This window comes from Lampetra planeri, chromosome 21 (assembly GCF_965212315.1).
Source record: "Lampetra planeri chromosome 21, kcLamPlan1.2.h2, whole genome shotgun sequence".
Classification (NCBI taxonomy): domain Eukaryota; kingdom Metazoa; phylum Chordata; class Hyperoartia; order Petromyzontiformes; family Petromyzontidae; genus Lampetra; species Lampetra planeri.
Window position 1 is genome coordinate 4873311 of NC_136127.1, and position 11444 is coordinate 4884754.

Genomic DNA, 11444 nt, shown 5'->3' on the forward strand with positions numbered 1-11444 from the left:
CCAGGTTCAATACATACGATCAGATTTTCAAGAAGACACATGTATACAGGGCTGTATATTAAACGCCATTCTGCATGACTTTTGTAGATTATGAAAAGTGATTTGATTCAGTGGAACCCGAAGCAGGTATCTGGCTCTCAGAAACCAAGGACTTAATAAATATATTTCCAGGATATAAGTCCTACAAAACTATTATGAATATTGAATAACTATGTTAAGATTGCATTGAAAAGTAAGAAATGAAAAATGCTCTCAGCAAAGCTATTCAGAGTGATATGAGAAGATGTTTTCACTATATATTGGAAAAATAAAGGTTTAGAAATAAATCTAGGCAAATATTAACCATCAAGACAACCATTATAACAACCAATGATAATTACCTACAAGCTATTATTAAATAACTTAAGAAGGCTGCAACGTTTGAGTAAAGATACTCTCCTGTGTTAGCAAAGCAAAAATAAATTTGGCTGACATTCTTGATTTGAAGCTTTCGCGACTGCAGGAATTCATACTCTTTGGTTCTTTCGGTAAAGTCACGTAGATAGAAAAAAATAACTAATAAATCACGACAATTCTATAGCAACACAAGCCATCGTCTTCAGGTGAAACAACACAGCAGGCGGACTGCTGAGGCAGGAGGAAATGTAGCGAGAAAGCCACACACGCCTGTGGTGGGCACAACGCAAGGGCAAGTGGGCGGGACTAGGGATGGGATTTGCAAGTAAATGCAGGATCGCAGAGCTCGCCCACCTCGGCCAATCCGAGGGGGGAGGGGCCGCCGCAACGGGCGAGAGGGTGGGGGTGAAATTTACAGAGGGAACAAGTTGATAGAGAGAAATAAACTCCTTCAAAAATTATGTTTGAAACCAACGGGTTGACTTTAAAGTGCACTAAAAAGTAAATAACTCGATTGGACAACGGGAAGCGGACGACATCTTGATTACAAGATTTGACCACGACATATATACAGAGGAACGAAGTTTAAATAACTTTTTTTCACAACTTCGTTTAACTCACCGTCGAGAAGTTCGTCAATGATGCGGCGCCTGCTCCCACATCAACGCTTACTTGAATTAATTGATTATTTTATGAATGAATCTTCAATGTACAACTTTTGTTTGTGTGGATTGAGGGTGCCCGTAACTCGTTGACACGGAGCAGGCGCGCCCGAGACACGTGGCGCTTGCTTCTTGGGCGAGGCGATTCCACAGTTTAGGGACCGCGGCCTTTTTTGACCATACAAAATGTTAATTGCTTTAAAAGAGCCACTTAATTGATGCCGATTTTGATACCGGCATGCATTGTCACCGGATCTGAGTACGTGTGCAAAATTTGGAATTGATTGGGCAACAGGAAGTAGACTAACTTTTGATTACAAGATTTGACCACGACAAACATAGGAGTCAAGTTAAGTAAAGCCGTTGAAAAAAGAGTTATCAAACTTCGCAAACTTAGCAAATGTAATGCGACTTGCAAATTCCATTCCCAGCCCTGCCCACTTGCCCTTGGGTCGTGTCCAGCACAGGCGTTTGTGGCCTCTGATTGCGGTGGCTTTCTCGCTACGTGTCCTCCTGCCTCAGCAGTCCGCTTGCTGTGTTGTTTCACCTGAAGGCGATGGCTTTTGTGTTGCTATCGAAACGTCGTGATTTATTAGCTATTTGGCTGACATTGTTCTTATTGATTTCCCATGACTGCTGCATGTTATATATAGCATGGTGTGTGGTATTATTTTTTAAGCATACTATGCAGTACAGTATATCCTTCACCAACCTGTACTGACCAGGCCAATGAAGTATGGTCAGTCAACTTCCATGACCGACACAGCATGAGTAGCCAGATTTTCAAGGTGCAATGCCTTTACCTGAAGCGTAATTTGCTGGAATGATCATTGTAAAATCCGAAACCCAAGACCATCGAGTTGAAGTGCCAAAAACGTAATGTAGAGAGCACTGTTGAAATCTAATGTTTCTTGGCCAGTGGCTATTGGTATGTCAACCAATCCTCCGCTTCCTCTATGCAGAGTTGGCCTAAAATGAGTACCCTGTACAAATCAGCACTAGGGAAAGAAAGGTATTCAGTACGGCCACATCACCCCATGATGTGCTGTGCCTGCCTTCAAGAAGTGCTTGCTTACAGCGCTTGCAGCAGCAGTCTACCTGGCGAGATGGGAGATATTTTATGTAATGTGTAATGACTTTTCCACATTTGTCTTCAAGATAAATTACTGATGTCTGACTTAATTTTACTTCATTAGCGTCGTGTAATTAGAGGGTGCTATAAACTAGATTTTTACTTGATGGTCTTATTATGGTTTAGACGAACCGAATTAAACTTTGACAGGCTATCCTCTAAGTGATGTCCAGATCATCATTCTCATGAATAATACTTTCAACTTGCAACGAGCACGGAATTCGCTGACTCTCGATGAGAAGGAACGACTCATAGGCACAAGGAACCACACATACTGTACTATACAAACAATGCAGGCAGTACCCGATTCGCCCCCCCCATCCTACCCATGCTTTGCAGTCCTCTATATATTACGGCGTTACTGGACAATTAAACTATGAAGTACATTTTTTTTACTATTTGGTTATTTCGGTAAAGTCACGTAGGTATAAAATAAAATAGATCACGACGTTTCGGGCGCAACACAAGCGTCCATCATCAGGTGGGAAAGCACCAAAGAGTATGGATTCCTGCAGTCACGAAAGCTTCAAATCAAGATTATATTTTTTATTTCACCAGGTAAGGCCCACTGAGCTACGTAGCTCTTTTTCAGAAGTGACCTGGCCACAAATGATAGCTCAACGAAGTTGCTTATCACGTGGAAATTTCTTGCAGCCAAATACTCTAAGATGCGTGTTTAAAATGTGGAGGGAAACCCGGAGGACCCGGAGAGAAATCCACGCAACCATGGGGAGAACATGCAAACTCCGAAAATACAGGCGTCAGGGTCGAGATCGAACCAAAGACCAGCATATCAGGCGAGGCAAATAACATCTCGCCACCGTGGTGCCTCAATGAGTATTTACTTGGGGAAGGAAACTAGAACACCCAGGGAAAACCCACACGTGCAAGGGGGCAACACTCTATCCCACAAAGTTGGAACAGGTGGAGTCCACATTTGGTGTACCGCCTGCTTACCCAACCAGTTAATCTATATATGTTTTGCCAATGACATTTCAGCTGTGCTAGAGCATTGGCACATGCCACGAGATGAAAAACATGTCATTAAGAACTATGCAGCTAGTAGTGCATCACCCTGTGTCAGACATCGATTATAGAAAACGCTGTCAAAAGAACTACAATTTTCTTGCAAAAGTTTTCTTGCAAAAAAATGTTTTGCTGTGGATTTCACACCTGATGATGATTGATTGTGTTGCAGTCGAAACGTCGTGAGAATTTTTTAATTGTTTTATATTTTTATTATTTTATTATTTCCCTTCTACGTGACTTTACCGAAATAACCAAGAATATGTCCCTGCAGTCACGAAAGCTTTAAATCAAAATTTAATGTGTACGTACTTATGTTGAACTTCTTTCGCACCGTACGTAGCCAACGGTGCTAATCGGAGGTACGTAGCCAGCCGTTTTATGATGGTATTTTGTTGCGCTATCACAGCTGACCAGGTTGAGAACATCAACTCCCTACACTTGAGAATCTAGCTTAGTGATGGGCGGCCTACTCTGGATTCACAGCCGGTATCCCAGCAGTGCCGGCTCAGTGATCTGACCCCTAAGCCACCTTGCCACCTCATTTAATGTAATTTCTAGGTGCACAAACATGACGGCACTGTAGTACGTGTGGCGTTAACACTGCCAACATGCAAATACATTGTATGGATCATTACCCTGAATTAACACTCAACTCAATGGTGTTATTGTGGGGAGAGTAGACTACCATACTGTATTTTTTCTGAGCAAGAGAATGCACACCAGCTACTACATGGGCAATGCAGATGACCTAATGATTAACGATATAAATATCATGTCACATGACAAAACACACGATAACGGTGAACATATATTATGGACACAGTGTGCAATTACTATGACAGAAATACTGGACAGAATGGCAAAAGCGATGATAGGGATTATACTCGACTCTCTTCTGGAAGATTGCGAGTTAAATGTATCATTGAAGGTCCACTCAGCCTATAACGCAGTACTTTGTTGGATATCACAGGTGTTTCCCTAACTGGCCTCGGCCATGTCAATGTGGAGTTTATGCCACGAGCTCAGGGTCATCAATGGAGCTGGATGTCACCCCATTGCTTCAGTAGGAAGTCACCGTGGCTTAACTGTGACAAAGCGATAGCTTACAACATAGTGTAACGGTAAAACTAGTTTAAACCGTGGTTACATTGGAGATGTTGCCTTGATGTAAGTGTGCATACCAGATACTGCAAATCCAGAGGTCGCCCGTTCAATCTCCTGGCGTGGAAGTTTGAAAGGTTGGGCAAGTTTCTTAACCGCCCCCATGCCTCCCTTCACCCAGAGGTATTAACGGGTCACTTGGTAGTGTGCGTGTGGTGGGGTAAAGTGTGGGCGCTCCCATATATTCAGGGCGTCTGGCCAGTGTGGTGGAAGAGTAGGCCAAACACCCGCTAGAGGGCTCTCTAGTAAGTACAGTAGTGACATGAGCAAACCATTGCACAGCTGCACCTTTACCTTTAAATTGAGAAAGGATGCAGAGAAATAGGGTTTCCTTTGTGTTAACAATAATTTTTCGAATAGTTTTCTTGCAAATAATTAAACCATGATGCAATTGAGGGCAGCAGCAGCAAATGATTGCCTTCGGGTCACAACTGATACTGGAGCTAGTTATGTAACGACCAAACCCAAACGGTTGAAAGATTTACATTACATCATTACACAGGTGTGACGAGAGGTTAGGAATAATCCACCCAGCAATTCAGTTAAACAAGTACGATTCTATTGCGACAACTTGTCTTTTGAAAAGCAGATATGAGGTAACACGCAGAACAGAATGTGTACAATATCACGTGACCTTTTTTTGCCCGTAACAAAGTATGAAAAATAAGAATAGGGTTTGATCCTTTCTGGTAATAAAACAGGTGTCAATGTGTTCAAACACCAAACAGAAACCGTTTGCAAGGAATCAAGTTTGCATTAAGCACACGTAATTGTGGTGAACATGCAAATATGCTCTGATAATATATGCATTGTTTTAAAAACTGATTGGCCTACCCAAGCTATAAGTGTGCTGATACTTGCATTGCATTTGACAAGGCAACGAAGAAGGCCGTCTCTGGTGTAGGTCAATCAAGTTTCAAAGGCAATGCGTATACAATATTATCGGTGCATGTTTGCATGTTCACCACAAGTACGTGTGCTTAATGCAAACTTGATTCCTTGCAAAAGGTTTCTATTTGGTGTTTGAACATCTTCACACTTGCTTTATTGCCAGGCAGGCCAAAACATGTTCTAATTGTGTACAAAGTAAAATACATTACAAAAAAAACTTTATATACTGTGCTGTGTATTTCATACACGACTATAGGGAGTACGCGTGTGCATACATACGGTACAGTATTGATCAGATTCAGAAGATCAGAATCAGAATATTAGTTTATACTGGAGGAATCCGATGAGCTATAAAGCTCTTTTTCACAGATGTCCATTAATGTAGGGTACACAGAGATAGGGCAATTTATATGAAGTAGGCAGGGAAGTAAGCTTGATACAATTAAAATCTATTAAGTATCATATATGGCCAATGGGGTTATTGGCAAATACGGTTCTGCGTTGCAGTTATACAGTATGGTGTCCGAGAGAGACAAACGTCCACATTCAATGCCCCCTACTTTACATTCACGGTTTGCCCATTCGTGTTTACTGTTTGCTTCCCTGTGGCATGTGGGTTCGATTGGTCCGCATCATAACACGTGGAACTGCCCTGTGAGGTCGGTGAGCCAAGCTCCAATGTCAACAACAACACAAGTGGGCACAGCCCAAGTGCCTCGCGTAAGAACATGAAATTACTGCAAACCACAGGGGCCCATTAGGTCCATCTAGGTCATTCAGCTGTCCGCAGAGACATGCAAACTGTAAGGGAGTTTACAAGTTTTATTGCCAATGACAACCTTCCCATTACACCAAGACCTCAACAATGTAACCTCGCCACTGACTCAAGTCCTGATCCCCCTTCTGAGATCAACGCTGCTGTCACCATCATAGAATGTCACCCAGATCCTGAAAAATGCTGGCGAACTAGAGTGGAACAATGCGGACGTCCACAATAAACACCTCATTCGAGAACAAAACATCATCGCACCTCCTGGCCTTGACATTCCTCGAAGGCGTCGGTGAAACCAGCAACCACGTGAGAACATCAACAGGTCGATGTGCACATCTCCTTCCTGAATGTAAAATTACAATTTAAGACACGCCATGCAACCAAAGCTACGGGCCGTATAGTAAACCCCTATAGTCTGCACTCCTTTCACGCAGGAATAGCAAAACTACACCAACTCTCTCCTGATGCCCTCTCATGCTTATAAGATCCAGACATTTGCATGTCTGGATCTTATACGCATGCCATACACAAGAACAGAATACTTGTTGTGAGCATTCTGATCCTAAAGTCTCGTCGAGGCGTTACTTGAAGAGTTCCCTTCGAATCACATTTCAACCACACGGAATTAGATATTGGGTCCTTACCCACAGCCCAAATATAGGGCCACGCTTTCATTTATTTCGTGCTGGTGGCATAGACAAGGCTGGGAGCATTGTATATGCCATGGGCGTGCGGTCAGGGGAGGCAGGGGAGGCAGAGCCTCACCTGTCATACTCCAATTATAATAGCTGTTACAAAAAGTTAAACAAAAGAATAATCAAATGAAATAAATATTACGATTTTTCCACTGATCTGTGTTATAAATGTCATTTCTGTACGATTCCAATCATTTTTATAGTCAAAATCGCCAAATTTGCGGAGCTCCACTGCAAATACAGGAAAAGACGAGAGGTGAGGCAGCGAAAAGCTCAGCCTCCCCTCCGATTGCGCAACCCCTCAGTAACTGGATGGAGCGCGGGCAATAAGCGCGTGCCTGTTACTATCTCAGTATGTCACCAATGTAATGTTTGTAGACCCCTTCATTTCATGTCGTCACCTTTCATACTCCAGGTAACTTATTTCACGTATGTGTATAAAGATATTTAGGCTCGCTGGTCTCGTCATGCAACTGCAATGAAAAAGCACCAGGGGAGGCAGCGATCACATCTGCCTCACCGAGGACACGCCCCCCTCAGTGAGGACACGCCCCCCTCAGTGTGTGAATCTGGCTCTGACACTAGCCAGTGCCTCCCCAACCATTGACCTCACCGCACAACACTGGTATATGCAGTATGTTGGTTACATGTAACCACCATAGGATGAAATGCATCCTATGGTGGTTACATGAAATGCATCCAAGACTGGAATAATGGCAATTGTGCTTCCTGCTGTTTTTGAGCACACACTTTTGTGTTGATACATCTGTTTTTGGAAATTACCTCTATTATATTGATATCATGTACAGCCCTTTGTCCATATAGCATTGAGATGTGGTCACATTTAGATGCTATTTCAATACAAATGGCGCGTAAATATTTTGAGTTTGCATGTTTACACTTAGAAACAACATGCGTATTTGGCTGCTTTAAAATTCCACATAAGCCACTTATTTGAGATTTCATTTGTGGCCAAGGTCGCTTCTGAATACGATCTATATAGCTCAGTGGTAGTTTCCTGGTAAATAAAAAAGAATTTAGTTGAAAGTTTCGTAGGTTAAGGGGATTCCCAGATAGGTTCATTATATCACTCGCCACTGATGGTAGCCTTGACCAAAATTGAACTCCCAATGTATGCATCCGTAGCACCGAGTTCATAGCAGTGATTTGTAAATTACACAATGTGTTCCAAATGAGGCCAAACAATGTGTGATTCAGTTTTTGGGAAGTGTCTCATTTTCAAATTGTTATAACAACTGAGAATAGCATTATTGTCTTGGCAGCCTTATCAGTGAATACGTGTGCATCCGTGTGTTGATGGAATACTTTTTGAGATTTCAGAATTTCATTAATTCCACAAAAAGTACGCCCAAAACTACTTGGAAAACCATACTGCTGTACTGTATCTATACAAGTATAGTACTAGTCTTGATTACGTTGACTGTACTACTAAATGTTTATTTATAATAACTTTCAGCTGTTTGTCAGTCCACTAATGGATGAAGGCGTCCCCACGCCTTTCAGATGTAGGTTTTAACTTAATAAATCCGTACTTCACCACACTGGTGAGTGTGGGATGCGGAGAGGGCCCAGGTAGGATCTGCGAAAACTTCATATATCACTCGCCACCGATATTTAGCCATGGTCACTCATAGCACAGTGCGTGTTACACTCTGCCACTCAAATGTTTCCCCCAAAAAATACAGGGTGATAAATGTATACATATATAATACCGTGCCATATACATACAATATGCACAACTAGAGTGAAATTCCAGATAAAACTAAATTTTATGAAAAATATTCGCCTTATCTCCCACCAATCTCAATATAATGATTGTCTTAAGTGTATGAACGCTTTCCTGATAGACGTTGTCCAACATTGCCAATCGATATTGAACAAAGTATTGCGAACATTGTAAGAGAGTTATTCGAAGCCATTGGGATGTCTATAAATGAAGCACCCTGTACGAAGCCCCCGTGAGGTGTTTAGTTTGTTGTCGTTCTCACCTCCGATTAGCGGGGTTGGCTACGTACGGTGCAAAAGAAGTTCAACATATATACAAATGTATATTCTTTGGGTCACGTAGATAGGTTCAAAGAAAATAACATTTCGAAAGACCCAAAGAAAATGAATTCCTGCAGTCACGAAAGCTTTAAGTCAAGATACATTCGGATGTTTTAATTTAGAGTTTATTTATTTAGAGTTCATATTGATTTGGTTACACGTTTGGTCCCGTTTAGCCAGTTTCCCTGCTACTTTACTTCATTAACTGCGCCTTTTTTTCCCAATACAAAGCGCACTCGGAGGTGTTTCAAAGGTAAAATTCTGCATTGTCAAAGGCAAATGAAAAACGTGAAGAAGCATTGCTAATGTCAAGACGAGTTGACGGCAACACACATTTTCCAGACATCCCAGTTTCGTAACTTTCCATGCTGGTGGGCAAGTTCCATAAGCAGAATTACGTGCACCTGTTGATTGACGTGGAAAGATCTCACATGACCCCATTACCCCATGTAATGCAATGATGTAGAAAGAGTTTATAGATATAACACGGTGATATCAATTACTGTATACAAAGATCCCCAAGTTCATTTCACACTGCTACTTCAGGGTTCTGTTAGCAATCATCTATTAATGCACCTAAGCGAATACTGCACACTCGGAGTGAATCCAGCAGCAGAATATTTCTGGAAATTAATTTGTCCCGAGTCCATCCGGATGATGACCAGATCCAATACACAGTGCACGTGTGTGGTGATACTGAATGGCTCGGAATTGAACTCTGATCATCATTAGGATTGTACTGCAATTTTAGAATTGTGGGTCATACATAAAACACAAGATTCGTGTCTAACACACGTGTGTGGGTTTCACTAGTACTGTATGCAAGCCATTGCCACCAGGCAACCAAGCTATTATCCAAAGATTAGAAGCTCATACTTGTAGGGGCCCATTTAAATCTTCAGCCTATAATCTACGTATTCTGTTACTTGGACTTTCGCAGCAGTGACGCAGTCCAAATTAGCAAGCAATACAACAACGAGTCGCAGGTTCGACAGTGGCAATAACCACCACGACTTTTCACTTGTGTCATTTGCAGTGTTAAGCACGGCACCAATGATGCTACGGTGCGTGATGAATACGGTGGCATTAATTGGAACTTTGTATGAATTAAGTTAAAACGTTACAATTCGAGGTGAGGTCAGTGTCTCCCCCTGTACAAATGAGACACTGAGCTGCAGCTCATCACCGTTAGAGGCTCTGATCATCGAGCCAATGGTGGAAATTCCACATTACTATGGCCAGGTTGCCAGTCTAACCAAATGTCGACCCACTTCTGACTTCCCACAACGTATTTGTTCTCACTACAATGCATCAGACGACAGTGCACACACACGCGTGATATAACTGATAACTATTTAAGTGTTTACCCTTCATCTTTACAAGTGAGCATATTCTTTTTATTAAGGCTCCAAGTATTGTATTTAACATTAAAGTAGGTGTTTACCGTCAGCAAGCCGTAACATCCGTTAACTGTCTTAATGTTACACTGCAACGAGGTTGTTTGTGAGAAGACTGCGAAAAGCGAAATACAAAACGCAAAACTTCGCACAAATGAACTCATATTTCGCTACTTGTATAAAGGCATAGAGTACGTAACTTTCGTTTCTTTCGCCACGGACTTACTACTGTATCACTGTTAAACATTTGCGGAAATATCCACTCACCGGAAACCGTGAGCCAGAGGCAGCCTCCCATGATGGGGATACGATATACGCGCGTTTTGGAAAAAAAATATTATCCGTACGCCCCAGACTTTAACAAGAAGAAATGTGACAACTTTGGCCAATACAGAGAGGCAGGCGGGGGAGGGCCCTTTAAGGTGGCATGGCACTTTTAAATCTGACACCAACGGTGATGGCCCACCTCGGCCAGCCTTCGCTGTGTTAACTTTTTAAAAGTGTTAAAACGAAGAAGTGGGAGAACTTCTCGCTGCGATGCAACTTCGCCCACTGAGCTATGCGCAAAAAGTGTGAGTCTCTTTAAGAAAACACGAAAAATAATAAAATAACTGCCAGAGGAAATGTGTAGGCGGTGAGTCACACTGCTAGTGGGGTAGGGAGGGGGGAGTAGCGAATGAGACTGGCGTTTAGCTGACGTCTGTGTTGCGTGTGTGGTGTGTGTCCTCTGTGTTGTGAGTGTGGTGTTACCCTCTGTGTTGTGAGTGTGGTGTTGCCCTCTGTGTTGTGAGTGTGGTGTTGCCCTCTGTGTTGTGAGTGTGGTGTTGCCCTCTGTGTTGTGAGTGTGGTGTTGCCCTCTGTGTTGTGAGTGTGGTGTTGTCCTCTGTGTTGTGAGTGTGGTGTTGCCCTCTGTGTTGTGAGTGTAGTGTTGTCCTCTGTGTTGTGAGTGTGGTGTTGCCCTCTGTGTTGTGAGTGTGGTGTTGCCCTCTGAGTTGTGAGTGTGGTGTTGCCCTCTGTGTTGTGTGTGTGGTGTTGCCCTCTGTGTTGTGTGTGTGGTGTTGCCCTCTGTGTTGTGAGTGTGGTGTTGCCCTCTGTGTTGTGAGTGTGGTGTTGCGCTCTGTGTAGTGAGTGTGGTGTTGCTCTCTGTGTTGTGAGTGTGTTGTTGCCCTCTGTGTTGTGAGTGTGGTGTTGCCCTCTGTGTTGTGAGTGTGGTGTTGCCTTCTGTGTAGTGAGTGTGGTGTT

The 11444-nt window shown here is 42.7% G+C and overlaps 1 protein-coding gene across 2 annotated transcripts in view; it reads right to left on the reverse strand.

Annotated features, from left to right (window-relative positions):
• The window catches only part of TGFBR2 (transforming growth factor beta receptor 2), a 23829-nt gene extending 13059 nt beyond the window's left edge, over positions 1 to 10770 (reverse strand). The window contains exons 1-2 of one of the 2 annotated variants that reach the window (XM_078603782.1): positions 10470 to 10770; positions 6302 to 6386 (exon numbers count right to left, since the gene is read on the reverse strand). In XM_078603782.1, coding sequence (XP_078459908.1) covers positions 6302 to 6359 — 58 coding nt within the window. In that variant the 5' untranslated portion in view covers positions 6360 to 6386; positions 10470 to 10770. The remainder of the gene's footprint in view (positions 1 to 6301; positions 6387 to 10469) is intronic. The other variant, XM_078603783.1, reaches the window with a different exon arrangement.
• Between the last annotated feature and the right edge of the window lie 674 nt (positions 10771 to 11444).